The sequence below is a fragment of the Ailuropoda melanoleuca genome, chromosome 15 (genome assembly GCF_002007445.2).
Source record: "Ailuropoda melanoleuca isolate Jingjing chromosome 15, ASM200744v2, whole genome shotgun sequence".
NCBI classification, from domain to species: domain Eukaryota; kingdom Metazoa; phylum Chordata; class Mammalia; order Carnivora; family Ursidae; genus Ailuropoda; species Ailuropoda melanoleuca.
In genome coordinates, this window is record NC_048232.1 from 91,185,809 (window position 1) to 91,209,055 (window position 23,247).

The 23,247-nt window shown below is 56.3% G+C and overlaps 1 protein-coding gene across 1 annotated transcript; it reads right to left on the minus strand.

Annotated features, from left to right (window-relative positions):
- Positions 1 to 3,278: 3,278 nt before the first annotated feature.
- Positions 3,279 to 14,152, minus strand: DENND6B (DENN domain containing 6B). Its single transcript, XM_034643649.1, is given in 21 exon segments — positions 3,279 to 3,581; positions 3,663 to 3,737; positions 3,878 to 3,980; positions 4,090 to 4,199; positions 4,532 to 4,585; positions 4,654 to 4,743; positions 4,850 to 4,914; positions 5,101 to 5,166; positions 5,315 to 5,409; positions 5,523 to 5,618; positions 5,708 to 5,830; positions 6,401 to 6,456; positions 6,739 to 6,801; positions 6,889 to 6,968; positions 7,087 to 7,192; positions 7,869 to 7,949; positions 8,316 to 8,428; positions 9,056 to 9,098; positions 9,172 to 9,210; positions 13,888 to 13,984; positions 13,986 to 14,152. Coding segments are annotated over 21 exon segments (1,740 nt in total). The 5' UTR covers positions 14,048 to 14,152; the 3' UTR covers positions 3,279 to 3,458.
- Positions 14,153 to 23,247: the final 9,095 nt, after the last annotated feature.

Genomic DNA, 23,247 nt, shown 5'->3' on the forward strand with positions numbered 1-23,247 from the left:
AGGGAGGGGCGGGGAGGGGCGGGAAGGGAGGAGGGAGAGAGGAGAAGGAGGGAGGGGCGGGGCGCTCGCCGCGTCGCTGGGTATTTTCGGCCGGGTTCGAGCCGAGGTTCGCGGCAGACAGCGTGCGCCCCTGGGCCGGGCACCACCCTGGGACCGCCCCGAGCGCACCTGCCCCAGCCACCTCGCGGTTCGGGCGCCATCGGACACCAGGGCCACCACCTCACATTGGGTTCAGGCCTGCCACGTTCCCTGCTGTCCCCGCGGGGCAGGACGGCTGCGCCCTGACCAGTTCCCAGGAACCTCAGCCCCCCCAACCTCTTAGGATTAGAGGTGCACCTGCTCACTCCGAAAGGGCCTTCGGGGACCCACCCTCAGCACCAGCACCAGGGGCTTCTGTGCCTGGGTGGGCACCCTCAGTGGGGCCAGCTGTCCCGTGAGCTCTTGCGGCCGCTCACCTGCAGTCTCCAGTCACAGGATGGGGCGGGGGGGGGAGCAGCAGATGGCGACCCAGGGAAGACATGGGACTCTTTCCCAAACCCTAACTGGCACTCCTACACCAGGATGCCCCCTCCCCCCTCCTTGCAGACTGTTCACTTCCTCCTGTCCCTTCCACACACTCCAGCATCTCCTCCCCTTCAGCTCCCTCCACCCTGAGACCTGCCCCCAGTGATCCAGAACTCCCACCAGATGAAGCCCTTAAAAGCACAAGGAGCCTGTCCTTCAGTCCTCCCTGCATCTCAGCTGCCCTCCACCCCCAACCAAGTGGGCCAAACCTTCCCTCCTTCAACCCTGAACCACATTCACACCAAGGCCCACCCAATCCCCACTGCAGAGGACCCTAAAATTACCAGGGTCGGACAAGAACACCAACTTTTTTTTTTTTTTAATCAAAAAAGGAAGTTAAAAGACAAGCATTGTCACTGTCATTTTAACACCAGAAACGTGGGAAGGCTACTATCCCGGACTAAAAGGGAATCTTTAAATAAAGCACAGGAAGCAGGGGGCGAAGACTGTCCTTCCTGTCCCTGCTGTGGCTGACGCGCCCCCTGTGGCCACCACACACAGCCCCTCCAACCTCAACAGGCCTCAGCAACCAAGCACAACACCCTCTTGGACCAGCTGGCTCCTGCCTCTGTGCGCCCTCCTGCCCTCAGGGCTCTGATCAGGGTGACAGGGCAGGAGGGCCTCATCTGTCTGCCCCTCCCCCTCCTCACTGCCTGCTGCGGGGACGGAAACTCGGCCAAACCAGAGCTGGCCTGATCCTAGGAGGGAAGGAGGGAAGGAGGGAGCTCCTGGGGGAGAGAATGGAGCTGGCAGGACTTCATGCCCGGCTCCCACGGAGCCCCCCACCAGAGCCACGTCTGCGCAGAGAGGTCCGCTGTGAGGAAGAGGGAGCCTTCATGGCTCCAGACACTCCAGGAGAGATGCTTCCTCACACCTCTCCATGTCCGCCTTGGATTCTCCACCCTGGGGCAGCGCTGCCCACCCTGCCTGGAGTCCCTGCCCTGAGATCCTAACCACAGTGGTCCTCAGGATGAACGGCTGTGAAGGACAGCCACGGGACCCCAAGCACAGCCCTCAAATCCCCAGGGGTGGACTCAGGGAATTGGGGGAACCTCATCAGGCCAGCCTGGACTGATGGTGACCAAGGTCCCCGGGGGGCTTTGAGGAGGCCCCCTCACAGCCCCTTCCCTGCAGCAGAGCTCTGAAAACTGGGTGAAGTGGCTGCCCGGGGCTTGCACTGTCAAGCACAACCTACAGCGATGTTCGGAGCATAGCCCTCACAGTTGGGGTCACCACTTTGAGCGGGGCCCAGGGCGACTTCCCTAGCCTCCCATACACTGTGCAGCCATGGCGCTCAGGGGACCTAGGCCTAGGCCTGGCCCTGGCCCTAGCAGGCACACGAGAATGCCAGCCAGCCACAAGGAAGGTGCTGGCATCTTTGCAGACCCCCTTCAAGACCACACCCTGGGTGAGGCGGCCACCCCTCCACACCAGCCAGCCAGGGCAGGCTGCCCAGAGTGGCATTTTGGACCAGCGTGGGGCCTCCCACTACCCCAGCTCCAGCCTGTTTCTTCTGCAAACGTGGATCCGCTGCCTCTCTCGGGCTCTGTTCTGTTCTGTCCCATTAACAGACATGTCCTTGGACCCTGCATCCGACTGGGCTCAGCCGTCTGCAGAGGGGCGACAGTGTCAGGCTGTCCTAGGCCATCGTGAGGGCTGGATGAGTTGACAGCAGCGTTTCTGAGAGCCGCGGCCACTGTCATCCGGTGGCTCTGCCAAACTCAGCACAGAGGGAGTGGAGCGGTCAGTGAGCACTCCGACTGCGGCCACTCAGAAGAGGAAGCACCTGCCCTGGCCTGTGCTCAGGGAGAAGGCCGAGCCCTGTCCAGGCCTCACAGGGCAGAGCCCAGTCAGGCATCTACACATCCTCACCTCTCAGATGAGATGTCTGAGGTGAGGGCTGGAGGTCGGGAGACTTACCTGCTGGCTCACCACGCTGGGTCCACACCTCACGCCCACCCTCCCGCGGGCTGACAATGCCGTCACCCTGTGCTAAGCCACTGGGTACTGCTGGGCCCAGCACTCCACGGTGTCACACGGGGGAGGTTAGCGCTTTTGCGGGCCCTTCCACTCCTTGCCCAGGAGCCCGCTGCTCCAAGGCCGTGGCAGCTACGGAGGGCTGCAGCTGAGGGCATCCGGTAAGTCTAGAGTCCCAAACCCCTCCGGCTGCACGGGGGGAGAGGGGTGGGGGGGGTGGATGGACACATGGGAGGGAGCCAGCTCGAGTGCCTGTCAGACAAGCAGCAGCACTGGGCAGAGCACACAGAAGCACGCCCGGCCGGTGCTCCAAGAGTGGGACCCAGGACGATGCCTCAGACCCTCCGGGCCGCTTCCCAGCAAACTACAGGGCAAAGCTCCACCTCGGCAAATGGGCCTTTGCCCCTTCCCAGCCAATGACCATAATAGCCAAGTATCCCTGTCCCCCTGCCCCCCTGCAAGACGTGTGGCTGGCTATGTGATAAGAGGGGTGTGCCTAACAGCTGCCTCCTTCCATCTTGGGCTGGGCAGCCTGGTGGGGCTAAAGGACATACCAAATACAAGGCCTGGGGCCCCAGGGCTTGGGCAGGTGGGCACCACAGGGGGCGGGTGGCCCTGTGCCCAGAGCAGTGAGGGCTCACAGCCAGCCCCGCCTCCCAGCCGTGGGGCCCTGCAGAGGGCAGGTGGGACCCGGGGGGGTTGGGTAAGGCTCTGGCCAGCACGTGATCCGCCAATAGTCAGGGTCCAAACGCCACCTTTACTGCTGAAACAACAGTGGTGCCGACAGGGGCCAAGGCTGGAGAGCAGCAGCAGGGAGCTCGGGTTGGGGAGCTCGTGCCTGGTCGGGGCCACCTCTCACTGAGGAGAAGGAAGCTTGGCCAGACCCAGGCCCCTGGACCTCGCCGCTCGGCCCTGTCCTAGGAAGGGCACAGGACAGCCTGCAGGTCCTTGGGCAAAGAGCCGATGACCGTCTCGATGTACAGCTGTGCCCGCTGTAGTGTCGCCTCCTTCACCGGGAGCTGGTGGCCCTGTGCCTGCACCTGCAGGGGCAGCGGTGGTCAGGGGCAGGTGACCTCCACATCTGGCTGGTGGAGGCTGGACAGGGCCAGGAGGCATCTCACCAGCTTCTCCCGAAGTTTTAGGACCAGGTCCACGACCTCCACCTCAGACTTGTCCTTCATCCAAGTCTCGATGTTCTGCTGGGGACAAGATGGAGCCATCCATCGCCAAGGTCCTCACTCTGCCCCTGGGCCTGTGCCCACCCCCACACCCCCCAAGCCCCTGCTCTGGGCATGCATGCCCCCACTTCCTCCCCCAGTCTCAGCTCCCCCCTTACCGCTTCACAGATAGCCTCAAGGTGCAAAGCCTCCAGCTTCTGGGCCATCTCTCTGTGCCGCTGCCGGTACCAGCCATCAAAGTGAGGGGACTTGAAAAACCGCCTGTGGGTGGCAAGATGCAGCAGCTGTGGGATGACCCTGTGACCCCGTGAGCAAGGGCAGCCTGTACCAACCACTGCAGGAGCCAGGATCCCACCTGCCATCCACCCACCTGTAGAGGCCCAGCCAGTCGCCCTTGAGGATGCAGGTGAGCTGGGGCCCTGCATGCTCCAGGCTACGCAGGAAGTCATCCTGGCGGAAGGGGCGGATCTGGGGGGGAGTCTGAGACAGGGACCTGGTAAGCCCAGGTTGGTGGGGGACACAGCCTCACAAGCAAGCCCTGCCCCTCAGCTGGCCAGAACCCTTCCCTGCCACACTCCTCAGCCATGTGAGGACCCAGAGCCCCCACCCTTCCCTGGACAGAGCCCCTCATGTGTGGCCCCCATTTTTCCGCCCTCTGAGGGATGTCTGGCATGTGTGGGGACAGCCTAGAGCCCTGGGGAGTCCTGCACACCCAATGACCTCCTCCCTCCCTCCCAGACCTTCCTTCTTCCAGAATTAGGACAGGAACCCACCCTCTCAGGCCTTCCCCAGACCGCCACCTGGACCCGCACCTTCCAGGGGGTGATGCTCTTCTGCAGGGGCATGAGGCTGGCCATGTAGTGTTCCTGGTGGGGGAGGGGAGTGAGCCTGGGGCCATGGCCCTCTGCCCCTCCCCCTGGTGCCCTGGCCTCACCAGGGGGATGATGAAGCTCTGCGTGAGCTCCAGGAGGTGCCGTCTCAGCAGTGCTGTCTGTGTGTCCCATGGCCTCTTCTTGTGCAGCCCCTAAGCGAAGGGGAGGCATGGGCTCAACTCCAATGTAGCCTTTTACAAAGAGCAAGCACACTCCCCCCACCCCCGCCCCACCTCTTGGGCCTCCCCCAGCCTGTACCTTGAGCAGCCGTTTGAGCAGCGCCTTGTCCCGGTGGAGGTGCGCCGAGTACGCGGTGTAAAGGCCTGGCAGGAGGGCAGAGCTGGCCCTGTCCCGAAGGGCCTCCCCCCCATAGCCCCACCCCCTTTGGCTGCGACTGCACATCTATGCCCACCTCCAACCAGGTGAAGCAGAGAAGGTTCCCTAAGAACTCAGAGCCCAGTGCATGGGTTCTGGAGGAGAGGAGGGGCTCCGGCCCAAGGGGCACACACCTGGTTTCGTGTCAAGGGTCTTCAGCCTAGAGGGCTTTTTCAGCTTGACCTGCTTAGGAAGATCCCCTACAGAACACACCCAGTGCTGGGCCTCAGTGCCGCAGCTCCACCGGTCACGGGCTCAGAGCCCCCCAGGCCCCTTGCTGGGTGGGCCTCCGAGAGCCCCGAGCCCCACCTCTCCAGGTCCCCTGGACAGAGGACAGGCCAGGCTCACCTGACATCTTTGGCTCTCCAACACGGAGGATGTGGGGCCAGTGCTGGAGTGTTTTGATAAAGAAAGGGTTTGTGACTCCCAGGACCACGTTTGGTCTAGAGAGAGGAGAGAAGAAAGAGAGAGAGAGAGAGAGAGAGAAGGGGCAGAGGCAGGCCCAGGGAGGTGAGGCACCGGCAGGGGGAGGAGGGGGCGTGGGCAGGGCACTTACGGGGCCTGCGTGCGCGTGGTGAACTCCCTGAACTCGCTGTCATGGACGGTGAAGTAGGGACGGTAGTCACAGCAGAACTTGAGAGGCTGCAGGCAGCTGCGGGGTGGGGGCGCAGCAGGGGCGGTACGCACAGCCGGAGCCGCTCCAGTGCCCCTGGCACCCCCTCCCTCTGCTGCCCGGCCTACCTGATTAAGGCCAGCACCATCTCTGAGGACATGGCAGGCGAGGGTGCCAGGACCACGAGGGGCTCCCCAAGGAGCATGAGCTCCCACAGAGTCTGCACATGGGTCAGCACAGGCTGGAAGCACCTGTGTCAGGCAGGGGCGGTCAGGGAAGCCCGGCAGGGGAGGAGGCTCCCAGCCCTGGACCCTCCCTCCCCCAGCAGGTAGGCCCAGCTCCAGGTGAACACCAGGCACTGCCCTGGAGGTAAGGTGGCGAGGACATCTGAAGATGCTGAGGGGGTGTCTAGGGCTGCCCCACACTCTGTGACGCACCTGCCGTGGCCTGGCCCTGCACCCCCACGCGTAAGCCAGCAGCTCTGGCCCCTGCGTCTTGCACAGGGCAGCTCGGTCTCCAAAGCCTGGTTCCCTCACAGACTTGCTTGGAGGGGAGCAGCCTCCGGCAGCGAGTATCTCCCAAGGCAGCGGCTCCCTTCCCTGCGCCTGACTTCTGGGACCTTCCTGCCCACTGTGCCCATTTCCTCTAGGTAGAGGCCGCAGGGCCCTGAGCTCCTCTTCTGTACAAGTCTCCCTCATGGAACCGGCCAAAGGTTCACTTCTGACAGGCAGTCCCTCTGGCGGCCCCTACCCTGCAAGGCTTCACCTCATGGGTCCCCTCACCACCTCTTCAGCCAACAGGCAGGGGCCTACAGGGCTCACCTGAACAGATCCAGTTCATGGACGCTGGTGAGGACCACTGGGGCGGGCAGCAGGTTCTGAGAGGAGGGGGGGTGGAGTCAGGCTGAGGGCAAGGCTGGCACCCCACAAGCCCCAAGCAGCACCTTCACCCCAGAAGAGCGCTCGGGGCTGCAGCTCCTGCCCTGCACACCTCCCCACCCCCACAGCACTGGAGAGGGTTGGGGGCACCCAGCCCCATGGCAAGACGCAGGCCCCTAGCTTTGCCTAGGGTCTGGCCACCCCACAGGGCCCCTAGCAAGGGCAGGGAGGCCTGAGTAGGCGGGAGGTGTAGCAGCATGACCCAGGAGCAGGGCCCCCACCTCGTGGCTACACTGCTTCGGAGGACTGTATTCAGGCTTGTCCACCCTGGACGGGACATGAACCTGGGGAACGAAAGGGAGTAGCTGCCAGATGGGCGTGGGTGTCTCCGTGAACCTGGGACCTTCCCTCCCCAGACGGCCAGCCCTCACCTGGAGGACGACTCCCATAACAGGCAGGTTCAGGGTCTGCCCAGGCATAGGGGCCGGCCACTGGTCAATCTCATTGCACACTGTGGACACAGGCGACCAGTGTCAGGAGCCTGCTCCAAGCAGCAGCTGCCTGTTGAAGCCACTGGGGGCTATGGCCGGGACGGTGAGACACTCTGGCGGCACCTGACAGCCACTCACCCGCTTCCAGGCAGGGGGCCAACTTGTCGAAGTACTCGGGGGCAATCAGGCTCAGGAGCGCCTGGAACAGCCGGACAAAGGGCAGGCGGGACACGAGCACCAGAGACTGCAGGGCCCACAGGGCCGGAGACATACAATTCCAGCCACTCAGGAGTCTGCAGAGACTTCTGAGGCCTGCCTCATCCAGAGTCTGCCCAGAGAAGTGCATCCCACAAACCCCACAGGATAGCTGTCCCCAGGAATGGGCCAACTTGGACCCTGGAGTTATTAGAAGAAAACCCAAAGCCTGCCTCAGACAGGGCAGGGAAACCTCTGATGACAGCTGGGCCCTGGGCCTTCAAAGGGAAATGCACATGGCCAAGATTTCTAAGATGATCTCCCCAGGAGTCAAGCAGCTTTTTGTTATGGTGTCTGAGTTCAAGATGGAAGTTGTCCTAATCTTGAACGTGTGACAAGGGCCCCTCTCCAGTCAGCAGCAAGGAGCAGGGATATCCTGAGCTCAGACAGAGGCCCACGGGTGCTGTGCCAGGCAAGGCAGGGCAGCAGGGCCCACTCCCCAAAGGGCCAGCATGAGAGCTGGGTGCAGCAGCACCCATCCCCCGACCCCTCACCTGCTGCCCAGGTGGGGCGGCCTACATGGCCCAGGGCAGTGAGTTCTACCCAGTGCCAAGTGGCTGGGGGCTGCAGGAGGAGTGGGCATTTCTGGAGGCTCAGGACCCCAGCCGGACGGCTACCCGCCTTGCCTCACAGCAGCACCACCCCAAAGCAGCCTGGTGGCTCACCTTTTGGAAGTAGCCCCTCTTCACGGAGCTGTCCTTCACCTGTCTGAAGTACACATAACCAAAGTAGTGGGCTGGCTCCCTCTGGAAGGAACAGCGTCAGCCAGGCCGAGCCCACTGCCCACGTTCCCTCCTGCCCACCCAGACCCCCTGCCAAGGCTGCTATAGCTCTCTCCATCCATGGGGGTCAAGCCTGGGGGTTCTTGGCTCAGAAGGCGGCCAGTACCTCGACTGGGGGTCAGGCCTGGGGGTGCTTGGCTCAGAACGCGGCCAGCACCTGGACAGAGAACATCTCTGCAGGCACAGTGGTCAGTAGTTCTGGGGCCTGGAGCAGTCCACGGTGGGAGAGCCAGCCCACCCCCAATGCAGGCTGGCGAGGCTTGCAGCAGTTGGAAACCCTCTTCACACCAGCCCAAGCCTGGCCTCTGGGGAGAGGCAGCCCACACTCACTTGCAACGACATGGGGGCCCCACTGTTGTAGTGCCGGTCCTCGGCATGCCAAGGGCTCCTCTGCCCGCCACACTGCCGAATGCGGAAGCTGAACTGAGTGTCTCCAAGGCAGCCTGGAAGGGGAGGCAGCCTCCACCAGCCCGTGTCAGGGCTGGAACCTCTCCTGCCAGCATGCCGGGGAGGGGACCAGAGACTGGGCCGTAAACACTGCAGAGAGAAAGCCCCGCCTTCGAGGAAGGCTGTATCCTAATTCCCGCACCTGAGAGTTTCAAAATAAACACGGCACATGGAGGCAGCAGGGACCGCCCCCCAGGGTCGGTACAGTCAGCTAGCACAAGGGGGACATTGGAAGACCCAGGTGGGGCCCAGTCAGCTGGTCTGTGACAGAAAAACAGGCCTGCCTGGACACCTGAGCCCTGGAGAAGAGCAAAGGCCAGGACCGAGTTCCTGGTGGCCACTGTGGTGGAATGAAGGGGACCAGACCCCACTGATCACTCTGACCCGAGACACTTCTTTCCTTGAAAATCGGGGGCACCTGACCACCACTGGTGCAGTATGGAGCTCCGGGTGTCTCCGTGGATCGGGGAGTGGGGCCGGCATGGACAGGCAGTGATGCTGGTGGAGGTCATACTCAGGCCTGGCCTACAGGGGCTCCTGGACAGCCTTGTCTCCCACCTTCTTCCTGTTACCCACTCCCCACCCCCAGCCCCAGAGCCGACGTTGCAGTTGGGGCTGCCTACCTGAGTGGGAGTCAGGGAACGACAGGAAGCAGATGCTGGTTTTCTGAAACACAGAAACTGGGTGAAGACCAGCTCGATCCAGGGCCACGTGTGCTCCCAGGAGGGCCGGGACCCACCTCCTTGTCCGTGAGCCGGAAGTCACTGGGGTACACCAGCTGTGGGGACACAGAGCACTTGGTACCGTCAGCTGGGCAGAGGGTGCAGTGCTGGTCTTGCAGGAGTGTTTCCCTTGTCCCCCTCCTCCTCCTCTGGGCCCTTCTCAGCATGAGACCACCCTATCCTTCTCTTGTCTTGGCTACCACACCCGGGCCAGCTCCCCACTCCCTTCTCATACCCCTCACGCGGACTGCAGGCTGTGGTTGGACCTCCCCACTTCTACTGTCCCCAAGGTTTGTCCCCACAGCTTCAGAAGGTGGTTTTGAGAGCCCCCCCGTGGTCTCCTTTTTCCTCTAGAGTGTGAGCACAGGGCTCTGTCTGCTGGCCTCTGCCTCCCCCCCTCCCCTCCCCCTCCTGAACACCTCTACTCAGCCAGAGGGTCTTGGGCTGCACCATTCCCCCAGGCTTGCTCCCCCAGATGGGGCCTGGCCAGCTTCCTCACCTCCTGGTCTTGACTCAGATGTCACTAAGACCGTGGCATCCCTGCCTGTTGACAGCACCCTGAGTGCTGTCACCCCAACCTCTGCTAGTCAGGGATCCAGGAGCTTCTGGCCTGTACCCCACCTGGAGCAAGAGCCCTAGGAGAACACCCTGGGCCCCAGCAGGGTCAGCAGCAGCCCTTTAATGTTCTAGGAGGCAGGCCACACCCTAGAGGGGCAGCGGGCTGAGGCCTGGCGCCCAGGCTCAACAGCTCGGTGCGTAGGCCCATGGCCAGAATGGATTTTGTGGCAGAATACCAAGAAGGCAGGGAGCCCCATAGCCCTCAATCCCAGAGGGCCTCTGAGGTGTCTTCCAGAGAGCTGGTGTGCCTTGGGCTTTGCTGCTGTCCTGGCCTGTGCTTTCCGGAAGTGACAGCGCTGGGAGTCTAGAGGGGGTCAGGAGCCGCAGGTTTGCATGCGTGCAGCCCCAACTTGCCCTGTCCCCCAAAATTCAACACCGAGGAGGAGTTGGATTTTAGCTGAAATGAGGCTTCTGGGGTGTTGCCTGAACCCCCAGACGGAGTGCGGTGCCATGTCCTGGGGTTTGCGTTGTTGGAATGATGTACTGCTCGTTCTTCTTTGCTCGGGCTTACTGCTGTGCTCCCTCTTCTGCATACCAGTGTCCTGAGGACAGGAATTCCTGGCCCTGGCAGGGAGTACACCCTCACCAAATACAGCATCTGTGATGTGTCTGAAAACACATCTTCGAGGTAGAATAGAACAGGAAAGTCGTGTAGAAACCTCAAGGAGATGTCAGCTCAGGAGGCAACAAGAAGGAAGGACTGAGAGAAGGGACAGGAGCTGAAGGGAATTTGTCTATGGGACTGGACCCACACAGGCACCTTGGGACAGCTCTAAGAAGGGCAGGGGCCACAGGACCACTCAGCCAAGCCCTTAGGTGTCTGTGTCAAAGAGGGCCAAGGAAAGGCAGGTGCCTGGCAGCTGGGGCAACGGGCCTCCAGGGGTCCGAATCTGATCTGAAAGGAGTCTTGCAGCATCGAAGCAGGCCACGTTGGCCTCTGTATCCATGGCCAGGGAACCCACGTTTATGGCCTGGTGCAGCCTCTCCTGGGAGCAGACACCAGAGGGAAGTCCAGGTTGAGCCATGCCTCAAGGAGGAAAGGAATGGAGCCGACCCTCGGAGAGAAGCAGAAAGTAAGGAGTTGTGCTGCTACCTGAGTACCCTGCCTCGCAGGCCCACGAGGGCCTTGTTTCTGCTGGGTCAGCACGGTTGCTGCTCCTGTAACCCGATCATCCCTGAGGAAGACAGATGTGGCCAGTGTCCCTCGAGAAGCTATCTACCTCGGACAGTGCTTCAGTGTGACCTAGGCGCCCTAGCACTCGTCGAGGTCCAAGCGGCCTCCTCCACGCCCATCCTCTCACTTGTGTGCAGTGCTGTTTGCAGAGGCCACACCACAGACCACCACAGAATACGCAGCAGAAACTGATGCGGGACTCCAGCTGACTTCTATCTAACCAGATGTTTAAAAGGTTTGTAAAAGTACGGGGTGCCTGGGTGGCTCAGGGGGTTAAGCATCCGACTCTTGGTTTCAGCTCAGGTCATGACCTCAGGGTCAAGCCCCACAACATCAGGCTCTGTGCTCAGGGGAGCATCTGCCTAAGATTCTCTGCCCTTCCCCCCTAGTCACTCACATGCGCTCTCTCTCTACGTATAAATAAAATCTTCAAATAAATAATTTAAAAAAGGTTTGTGAAAGTGTCAAATGATACTACTCTTTTCACTAAATTTTATTTTGGAAAATAAGGCTATTTTCATGAGAATATTTATATTAACAAATACAGTATTTATTTTTTTACAATAGCTTAATAAGTATTTTTAAATTTTGTTTTAACTTTTTTTTTAAAGATTTTATTTATTTATTTGACAGAGAGACAGCCAGCGAGAGAGGGAACACAGGCAGGGGGAGTGGGACAGGAAGAAGCAGGCTCCCAACAGGGAGCCTGAAGTAGGGCTCGATCCCAGGACTCTGGGATCACGCCCTGAGCCGAAGGCAGACGCTTAATGACTGCGCCACCCAGGCGCCCCTCAGTTTTCACTTATAATTCAGTAACGTTGATAGGTACGACCCATACAAAGAGCTTTTTGGCGTCATCAATAATGTATAACACTGTAAAGGGTCCTGAGACTGTCCCGTGTCGGAGCTATGTCCTGGGAGGACATGAACACTGCCGTGGAGAGGGCCTCTTTGGGCCCTCCAGCCAGAGTTTGCTCCACAGGCTTCCCAGATGCGCTGGGATGTGAAGAGCTGAGATGGTGCAGTCAGGCCCCCTCCTCAGCTGATTCACAGGTTCTNTCTTCCCCCCCCCCCCCACACACACACACAGAAGGCCTTGCCCGCCCTCCTCTGTCTCACCTGCAGGCTTCAGTGTACTTATCTGCTTGGAACCCTCCCCCCCCCCATAGCCTGTGTGCGCTGAGGGTCCTGAACCGCTGTGTCTCTAGCACAGAATGTGAACTCCTGGAGGGCAGGGCCTTGTCTTCCCGCCTAACTGCGTTCCCCATGCCGGGCACTGGTACTGTAGGGCTTGGCTGGTGACAGTTGCTCAGTACTTGGTTTACCGGATGAATGAACGGACAGTTCCTTGCCTTTGTTTTTGCTGGCTTTTCTGAGGGAGGGGTTACCTGAAGCAGTCCCTCCTCCCCTGCCCGGCTGCCTCTGTCCCACCCTCCAAGATTGGCCATGCCCTACCCCTTCCTCTGAGCTGCCTTTGTCCACAGAGCGTCTGTGGGACATGAGCTCCTGGAAGGCAGCCCAGCACCTCATACAATGCTGGGGTGTTTGCGGTGCTCAGGCCGTCCATGCTGTGAATAAGTGAGCACGGGGCGGGTGCTCCTCAAAACCCGGAAGGTTCAACTGAAATGACCCAAGCAAACCTGATGAAGACTGTGTGGCTGTACTGTCTGATAGATTCATGGCCCCATTCCCACATGGACTTGATGATTTGGAGGGGCCGTGGGTCCCCAACACCCCCTGCCAGAGCTGTGCCACTTCACCCAAGGCTCAGAAGCCCAAGCACACAGCCATTACTAGTACTCACTTAGAACTAACTTTCTAAATGGTTAAGTTCCAGAAAAATGTACGTGAGAATGCCTTAAGGCAGCAGAAGAATCTCTTAACTTCTCTTGTGATTTTATGAGGAGCTACCTGGGCAATGGCAAGAATGTGGGCTCTGTAACACGGGGCAGATCACCTCAGCTCTGTGCTCAGGTCCCTCCGTCAAGTGGGGCTACCACAGTAATGCACGCCTGGTGGGGAAGCTGTGCTGGAACGGGGTGTCCATAGACAGCTGGGCCCAGTGCTGGGATGCAAAAGTCCTCGATAAGGACTGGCCCTTTCTGTTTAGAAGATGGGGGGTTTCCCACGGCCTCTCGGGGTTCAGCAAAGCCTTCGAACACACCCCTTCCCTCCACCACTGCACTGGCTTTCCGAGGATGGCTGTCTAGCCTCATCCCAGCCATCTGCGGTCACAGATGTACTAGCTCTCTGGCTCTCGGAACGTTCTTTCTGACAGTGTGGCGAAGCCGACGTCTCCACAGCTCCCCGCTCTGTGCCCCGGCCTTCGGAGCATAAGCAAGCCCATTCTGACAGGCCTGCGGGAGGCCTCCCTCCCCGAGTCTCCACGTTTCCACCGATGCGTGAAGATGCACGGAGGAAGAAAAGCTGCCCAGGATGGGAACTCCCCAGGCCCGATGAGGAGGGTGCAGCTGGTGAACAGAAGGATGACGGGTGAGTCTGGATCTGATTCTAAGTGAACGAGGAGGAGCGGGAGGGTTTTAGGCAAGAGAGCCACAAACGTTGAACTTTGAAGGACAGTCAGGAGGGGTGGCAGCAACAGAGCTAAGGCGTCTCAAATGCTGCTTGACCCCGGGGTTCTGGCTGGAGCACCCGAGCAGGGGAGGTACCGCAGCTCGTGGCGCGGGGGGGGGGGGGGGGGGTGGAGACGAGGCGGACTTTCCCGGGGAAAACCAAGAGCACCACTTCGGTTATCCCAAGTGCAGGGCCCCCATCTCCTGCATCCCGGTGGGAAGGCCGGCGCAGGGCTTCGGAGGAGGAAAAGGCCGCCCGCGGGGTCGGGCCGCGGGCTCCTCACGCGCAGACAGCTCCCGGGCTGCTGGGGGCCGACAGAGCAGGGCCCGCGCCGCCCCCGCCGCCGCCGCCCGGCCGCCCCACTCACCTCGAGCGCCTGGCCCAGCTCCAGGTCGAAGGTGACCACGCACACGCACTCCAGCCAGGCCGAGAAGCGCGCCCAGGGCGCCGCCGCAGCCCGCTCCGGGGGACGCCGCGTCCAGGCGGCCGCGAGCCCGGCGAGGCCCGGCGCGGGACAGCGCGTCCATGGCTGCCGGGACTGCACCCGCCGCGCGTTGCCGGGGGAACGGTTCCGAGGCGTTGCCGGGGGAACAGCCCGGAGGCGGTGGCCTCGGCACCGGAAGGGACCGCGCCGCGGAGCAGTCGAGCGGCCGCCTCAGACCAGAGGTGCCCACCGCGGCCTCCGCGCCCCTGGTGGCCGGAGGAGTGCAGTGCGGCGGAGCGGCGCCCAGCTCACCAGCGAGAAGGGCCCGCTCGGGCCAGAGAGGCCAGAGCCAGGGGGAGGAACTCCGGGGAGGGCGGTGGCTGCGCTGTGGGAGACCCTGGGAAGTTGGGTCCGACGGGGGTCGGGGTTTCCGGGGGCGCGGCGCGGCGGAGCTGAGCAGGGTGTGGACTGGAGGCTGGCCGGAGCGTGTGCTGCCGGCTTTCACAACCAGAGTGCATCGTCGCTGACACCCTGCCAGCCGTCAGACACGGATTCCAGCCTAATTGGAACACATTGCCTAGCGATTCCGGGTCTCCCGCTCTTGTTCTCCCTGGGGTCGCCTCGAGGCGTGGGGTCCGCGCACGGTGTCAGGTCGTGGGCTCGCATGGCAGCACTGACCGGGGCATCGTTGTCTCCAGGGCCTCGCCCTCCGTGCGGCCCACGCCCGCCTCTGCCTCGCCTCTGTGACCCGGTTGGGCTGCCTTGCACGCCCAGGCCTGTCGATGGAAACCGAGTAGAATGCCTGCATCAGCTATCGTGCGAGCCACCTGCGCCGCGAGGGAGACGCCAGGCGGCCAGGCCAAGTCCCCGCTCCCCCATGGCCTCCCGTCTTCCTCCAGCGCTCCTTGTTGGCGGAGCCTTGCCGGCGGTAATGTCCCCTCCCCCGCAAAGTGGCTGCAGACGCCCCTTCAGTCCCCCACCTCCCAAGTGCGGAGCTGAGAGCAATTTACCCGATCAGACGTGCCCTGTGTATTTGAGTTTGTATGAAAGCTCCCCCTCCAAATTAGGCTAAGCTAGCCCAGGCCGGAGTCACGGCCTCCAAGTCCCCGTGGCTTTTCCACACACGCATGGCCTGGTGGGGAGTCAGGTGGCTCTCCTTCGCTGTATACACCTCCAGAATGCATGCCTCCCAGGTCACTGGCAGTGGACAGGAGAGTAATGAGGCCTTCTAGTTGTTAATTGCCTTGGTCGGCAAGTGACGTATGTATCACTACTCAAAGACCAAGGGCCAAAGCTAGTCACGTGGACCCGACCTAAAGGCCTTGGATATTTGATGAGCCACAGAATTACCCTTTACAATGATCCATGGCATTGAACTTAAGATGCCATCATTTTGTAAGACAAGATAGAGAAACTGCTACCATTTACACAGTGATGTGCAATCAAATGTTTTCCACGTTCTGTTATGAAGTGTTCAAATATACAGGACAGATAAATGAACTCTCCCATGACCATCCATTTACCTACTACCTGGAATCTACATCAATAATTAATATTTTGTTGTATCTGTTTTATCCTCTTCTCTAGGTCTGTCCTTTCCTGTCTTCATCCATCAATCCATCTTATTTTTGGATTAATTTCAGACAGTTGTAGACATCAATGCTCTCACCCCTAAATACTTCAGTATGTGTATTATTAACTAGTACTTTTTAGTTCCTTTTTTTTCCCCTTTTTTGGGGGTAAAATTTGTATATAGTGAAGTGCATGAACCTTAGAATCACCGTTAACCCAAAGAACTAGCGAGAAGAGAAAGGAACATCACCATCACCTCAGGAGGTCCCCTCATGCCTCTTTCCAGTCGCCCTGCACAACCACACTCCATTGCTCTGATTCTTTGCACCACTAATGACCCTGTTCTAGAACTTCATAAAATGGAATCATACAGTATGAAGTCTTGTGTGTCTGGCTTCTTTCAGTCACCATTATGTTTTTGGGATTCATCCATTTTGAGGTGTATTTCATGAGCTCACCCCTTCTTACTGCTGTGTATGCTTCTATTTTGTGATCATACTACAGTTGGTTTTTCCATTACCCTGTTGATCCTTTGCATTTAAAAAAAATATTTATTTGACAGAGAGACACAGAGAGGGAAGACAAGCAGGGGGAGTGGGAGAGGGAAAGGGAGAAGCAGGCTCCCTGCTGAGCAGGGAGCCAGTTGCATTGTGGGGCTTGATCCCAGAACCCCGGGATCATGACCTGAGCTGAAGGCAGATGCTTAATGACTGAGCCACCCAGGTGCCCCTGCATTTTTTAAAGACTACTTATTTATTAGACAGTGATAGAGAGAGCACCAGCCGGGGAAGCAACAGGCAGAGGGAGAAACAAACTCCCTGCTGAGCAGGGAGCCTGACTCCATCACAGGGTCCCGGGATCATGACCTGAGCTGAAGGCAGACGTTTAACCAACTGAACCACCCAGGTGCCCCTACCTTGTCAATTTATACAAAAAACAAAAGACCACCTGCTGAAACTTTCCCAGGTATTGCATTGAATCTATAGATCGGTTCGAAGAGAACTGCCATCTTAATAATGTTAGTCTTCTTTCCATAACGTGTCCATAACATTTTGCTCCATTTATTTAGGTCTTCTCTAATTTTTCTTAGCAATGTTTTTATTGCTTGGGAATTGGGAAATCACACCCAGGTTTGATAATTTGCTAGGAGGGCTCATAGGACTCAGCACATAGTCATTCTATATTATTACGTTGTCATTATTACGGTAAAAGGATACAAAATAAAATCAGCAAAGAGAAAAGGATCTTGGGGGGCAAAGTTTGGGTGAGACCAGCCTCCAGCCTCCAGGGTCCTCTCTCAGTGGAGTCCCAGAGGAGGCACTTGAATGTCTCAATGAGTTGTGATAAGGGTGTGAAATGTTGCCACCCAGGGAAGACGCTTATCAGGAGTTCATGTTTCTTTCCTAAGGCTGCGGTAACAAATTGATACAAACTAGGTAGCTTAAAACAACAGAGATGTATTGTCTTACAGATTGGGAGGCAGAAGTCAGAAATCAAGGTGTCAGCAGGTTTGGCTCCTTCTGGAGGCTGTGAGAAAGAATTTGTTCCAGGCCTCCCTGTTAACTTCTGATTGCTGCCTGCAAACCTTGGTTGGATCACTGATGTATCATCCTAATCTCTGCCTCTGTTTTTACATCACCTTGTCCTCTGTGTCTTCTTGCTTTTTCTTAGAAGGACACTTGTTTTTGGATTTAGGACTGCCGACCACCCCACCTCCCGCCCCGTGCCCCATCACCCCGAATCAAGGATGATCTATCTCAAGACCCTTAACTTAATTACAAAGACCCTTTTTCCACAGGTCACATTGACAGGTTTTGGGTGGATATATCTTTAGGGGAAGGGGCACCATTCAACTCACTACAGGGCTGGTCAGATAGGCAGTCTCTGCCTGGTACCTGCCCAAATTCAAGATACCCAGAAAGAAAATGGGTGGTCAGTATAAATCATAATGTCTGGGACACCTGGGTGGCTCAGTTGGTTAAGCATCTGCCTTCAGCTCAGGTCATGATCCCAGGGTCCTGGGATCGAGCCCTGCGTCGGGCTCCTTGCTCAGCGGCGAGCCTGCTTCTCCCTCTGCCTGCCGTTCCCCCTGCTTTTGCACATGCTCTCTCTCTGGCAAATAAATGAATAAAATCTTTTTAAAAAAATCATTAAATCATATTGTTTGTACAGTTTATACATTATGAGTCACTCTGATCACTTTTTGGAGTGAGGGGAGCCCTCCTGAAATCCAGGTTCCCAGATGCCTGCCAAGGATTAAGTTAGTAAGCAGGGTTTTTCTAAGGGTAAGTGGTTAGCCTGCTGCATCAACTCTTTTCCGTACACACTTCTTTTGTTAGATTTATTCCTAAAAATTGTATTCATTTTGATACAATTGTGAATGGAATTTTTTTTTCAAGTATAATTAACATGCAGTGTTAGTTTCAGATGTACTATATAGTGATTCAACAATCCTATATATTACTCAATGCTCATCATAGTAAGTGTACTCTTTTTTTTTTAAGATTTTATTTATTTATTTGATAAAGAGACAGCAAGAGAGGGAACACACACAAGCAGGGGGAGTGGGAGAGGGAGAAGCAGTCTCCCAGCTGAGCAGGGAGCCTGATGTGGGGCTCAATTCCAGAATGCTGGGATCATGAGCTGAGCAGAAGGCAGACGCTTAACTAACTGAGCCCCACATGTGCCCCGAGAGGAGATCTTTATAGTCCTGCGATTAGACCTCGTCTTTAGCGAGCCTGTAGCTCTGGACTGGGAACTTCATCAGTGCTTGTCCATCCTTTTTTTTCCCCTCTCCTCTTAGCTGGGACAGGTATCTTGAGAGGGCTGGGGGACGGAGCTGGGGATTTCCTTTCCCTGAGGTCTGTGAGGCTCTGGTTAACTAGTTCCCCTTGAGGGCAGGCCTTGGTAAGAAGAACAAAGTGCTCTGGTACCTTTCAAAATGGCTCTCGGCCCCTCCCCCAGCAGGAAGCAGGGGGGATTTTTCTCAAATAGTTACTGTAGGAACCTGTCCAAGGTCCTGGAGATAAATCTTGCAATGTTGTGGGGGCCCTTATGACTGGATCCCTCAAAGTTATTAACTCTCAGGACTGTCCACTCTGAGCCATCAGCAATCCATCAGTCATAGCCCAGGGACCGCCTGCCGGCTCGGCTCCCGTGGTGGTTTCTGCTTGTGAGTCTGCTCTGGTAACCTGTGATGGCTTCTGTTTACCTGTCTGTCTCCCTGATCTTTGGTTTGTTATGTTCCGCCTCCCTTCTCTTACAGATTCAAGAAGAGCTGGTGGTTTTCATTCTGTTCAGCTTTTCACCTGTTAGAATGGGTGGTAACTTCCAAGCCCCTAACCTGTCATCTGACAAGGTCGAATGAAAGCGGTAAAAGCAGACGACCTTGCTTCATTTTCAGTCTTAGTGGAAAAGCATTAAGTCTTTCACCATTAAGTTTGATGTTAGGTGTAGAATTTTCCTAGATATATTTGATGAACTTGAGGAATTTCCTATCTATTCCTAGTGGTTGGGACTGTTTATTGTGATGGGTATTAACCTTAGTCAAATGCCTTTTCTGCAGCTATTGTGACAATCCTGTGGTTTTTACCCTCTATTCTGTCAGTACTGTATTGCATTAAATGAGTTTTGGATGCCTAACCAACTTTGTGTTCCAATGGGAAAAACTCCAATACTCTTGGTAGTAATACTTTTTACATGGGGCTGAATTTGGTTCTTCATTCATTCTTGCCAATTTGCATGACCATCTTATGTCATTTCCTTTCAGCTTGAAGAACTGCATTTGGTATTTCCGGGAAGGCAGATCTGCCAGTAACGAATTTTCTATTTTGTTTGTCTGGAATGTCTTGATCTCACCTTCATTTTCGAGGATCCTATTTCTGGGTACAGAATTTTTTCATTGACAGGTTGTACTTTCCTTTGGCACTTTGAATATGCCATTGTACTGCCTCACAGTCCTCATGTCTCAGGGGATTTCGGCTATTGTATCATTCGTACCCTTTATGTGATGGGTCATTTTACTCCTCCTGCTTTCGTAGTTTTCTGTCTTTGATGTGCAGGAATGTGGTGATGGTGTATAGAGGTGTCATCCTCTGTGTTTCTCTCATGTGGGTCTGTGGAGCAGGGGTCTTACAGTGCCTCTGCCCCGGCTTCTGCCTAGCAGCACTGTGGGGGTCCTTGCAGAACAAGGTAGGACCTCAGTCCATCCTGTTCTGATGGCGCTCCAAATGTAGCACTTATTTTATTTTATTTTTATTTATTTTATTTAAGATTTTATCTTTAAGAGGCACCTGGGTGGCTCAGTCGGTGAAGTGTCTGCCTTTGGCTCAGGTTATGATCCCAGGGTCCTGGGATTGAGTCCCACATCGGGCTCCCCTCTGAGCGGGGAGCCTGCTTCTCCCTCTGCCTGCTTCTCTCTCTCTCTCTGACAAATAAATAAAATCTTAAAAAAAAAAAAGACTTTATTTTTAAGTCATCTCTACACCCAACGTAGGGTTTGAACTCACAACCCTCAGATCAAGACTCCTGTAGTCTATTGACTGAGATGGCCCAGTCCCCTAGGCAGCCCTCGTTTTACATCACAGTTTTATTTTTTCCAGTGTATTGGTGAATAATTTTGCATTTGGTGTTCTTAGTGGTAGAATTTATTTTAGTTGATCTTTCTGTGTCAGAAATACTGAATTCAGGGGAGCCTGGGTGGCGCAGCGGTTGAGCGTCTGCCTTCAGCTCAGGGCATGATCCCAGCGTTATGGGATCGAGCCCCACATCGGGCTCCTCCGCTATGAGCCTGCTTCTCCCTCTCCCAATCCCCCTGCTTGTGTTCCCTCTCTCGCTGGCTGTCTCTATCTCTGTCGAGTAAATGAATAAAATCTTAAAAAAAAAAAAAAGAAATACTGAATTCAGTTTGGCCGTTTTGGCTGCTTTCTGTAGAGTATAACGCAGTTTAGAAGAGAAGGCTGGGGAAGGAGCTACGCATACCAACTACGTCTTGTGAGCACTTTCAGAAACAAGGATTGTGGTAGCTGTACATATTTTCTCTTTGCATGTTCAGTGCTTCCTCGTCTCTATTCACCGTTTTCTTCTCTCTCCTTTACAGTTTTAAAGATATACAAGTGGTCAGAGGTTAACTTTATCGTTTCTCTTTAACATACGAGCATAAGAGAATACTCAATGGGACAGTGACAGAATTTGAAGAGTAATGAATGCACCCACTCATAGATACAGTGGCAGTTGGGGCTGCACATGGGCTCATTTGCAGTGCTCATTCCTCACTTTCAATAGCACAAATGTATCTTGTTAGGCAAACATGTAGCATATTTTGTTAAGTGGAAGTTCAAATGTGTTTGAAAGGATGCAAATGGAACCTGACCATCCAGAGGTCAGACTCTCCTTGTTTTCCGTTTGCGCTTCAGCTCCCAATCCGTCTCCACCAGCCTGCTCTGCGATAACGGAGCGGGGTCCGAGAAGCATGTCTCTTCTGCATTTGGCAGGGTGTTCAGTTCTGCCCAGAGAGAGTGTTGGAGAGGGACTTCCTGGTTTAGGTGTACATTCCTTCTCTTCCGCACCTGCCAGAGGCACAGAGACATGCTGTGGTGTGTGCACAGCTTCCCACTGAGTTTCGGCGTCAGCCCTGTGGGCAGATTCTCAGGGAGTCCCACGGACACTTCAGCAGAAGTCTTTCCAGACCTAGCTGGCCTCCACCTCAGAGGGGTGTATTCCTGTCCATCAGCCTCTGCTCATCATCTCTACCCCTGGACCACCCAGGGGCTGTCTCTGTTAGCCACTGGGCTGCAGTCATACAACCCAGCAACACAGAATGAATTCCCACCTTGGGGAGGGGACCTCCCCTCCAAGTTATGTCCTTTCTTGAAGATAAAGTTCTCTTTACTCCTTTATAATTAATGCCCTGCTATCAACAATTTTTATATCAAGCTTCCTCTGTTGAAGTCATTGTATCATTTCTGTCCCCTTATTGGACCATGACTACTGATACAAAGGGGAAGAAACCAAGCAGGGAAAGGTTATGAGGTGTGCATGGATATGTGTGTGCATGGGTGTATGTAGGCTTGAGATTTGAAATAGAGAGGTCAGGGAAGCCCTCGCTGAGAAGGGGACAAGGGAGTAAGATCTAGGAGGAAGTTAGTAAGCACGGCAATAACTAGAGGAAAGCATGGGCAAGTGGGCTGTGGCAGGAGGTTATCATGATTGAACCAAATGCACAAGGGGCAGAGTAGGGGAAATGGGAACAATCACACAGGACCTAGGAAGTAACAGCAAGCACTTTGCTTTCTGGCTATGTGAGATAAGAGCTGGGGGAGGGATGTGATGGGTTTGTTTTCATTGGATCCCTCTAGGTGCTATGCTCATGCAAGCTGGCCTATAGCAAGAATGGCAGAATAGAAGTGGGGAATCCATTGGGAGACTGCTGTTGTCAGTCAAGTAAGAGGAACTGGTCTTGGACACAGGGCTCAACCCACAACTACCAGATCACCTCCTGAGCCCAAACCAAGAGTCGGATGCTCAACCCACTGAGCGTCCCAGGCTCCTGGCAGATGCTTTTTTTTAACCCCCAATTCCTGGAAGTTGACCCTACAGAACTTGCCAGATACCTGCCCTGCAGGATGCTGGGGAAAAGTGTTCAGGGGAGATGTCTCACCAGAGACATTCTACTCTAAAGCCACCCATGGAGGTGCTGGAGAAGCTGCTGGCCGCAGGGAAGACCGGCACCGGGAGACGGTGCCTGCAACTTGCAGAGCGAGCCCCAGAACAGCCCCTTCTCCCGCAGCGTCTCTCCTGCACCCTCTGCTGATAGAGTTTGGTACAGCAACCGCCCAGACCCACTTCCTCCGCGGACAGGGTGAATAAGGAGACGACGCAGCACGTCGTGTGTTATATTCCTCAGGTATTCGATAGCCGTTTCCAACATTTCCCCACTCTTCACGCTGCCTCCTGAAATAACAAATCTCATTTTATTTTGTTGTTTTAAAAATATTTTATTTATTTGAGAGAGAGAGAGGCAGAGAGAGGGTATGAGTAGGGGGAGCAGCAGAGGTAGCAGCAGACTCCCTGCTGAGCAGGGAGCCCCATGCGGGGCTCGATTCCAGGACCCTGGGATCATGACCTGAGCGGAAGGCACACGCTTCACTGACTCAGCCACCAGGCGCCCAATAAATCTCATTTTAGAGATTAGTTTGCTTGAATTAACTGGGCACATATGTGCAAAACACTCCAAGCACCTGTGGGGCACCTGGAAAGGAGTAAGTCTGGAGTCTGCTGCTCCGGCGCTCCCAGTCCAGCTAGGAAACTGGACGCCGAGGGATGCAGGTGGCTGCCCACTGTTCACGCTTGCTTTGGCCATGCCCACCCCAGGCGCCAAGGAGCTCAGGAAACATCCAATGGGAGACGCCTTCAAGCAGAGAGGAAGGCCCGCAGAAAACCGGGAGACCCCTGCTGCAGGTGTGTGACCCTCGGATCATTTCGGGCCTCGGAGGGGTTGCTCTGTTGCTGACATGGCATTATCCCAAAACAAGCTAATTAAGCTTGTGTAGAAATTTGGTAGCACCTCAGAGGAAAAAGCGACAGAAGGCCGCACCCCACCGCACCGCGCTCCCGCCACCCCAGTGCAGGAGGCTGTCCCCGCGCGGGCCGCGTCCACGTGAGCGCGGGCCGCCCCAAAAAAAAAAAAAAAAAAAAAAAAAAAAAAAAAAAAAAAAAAAAAAAAAAAAAAAA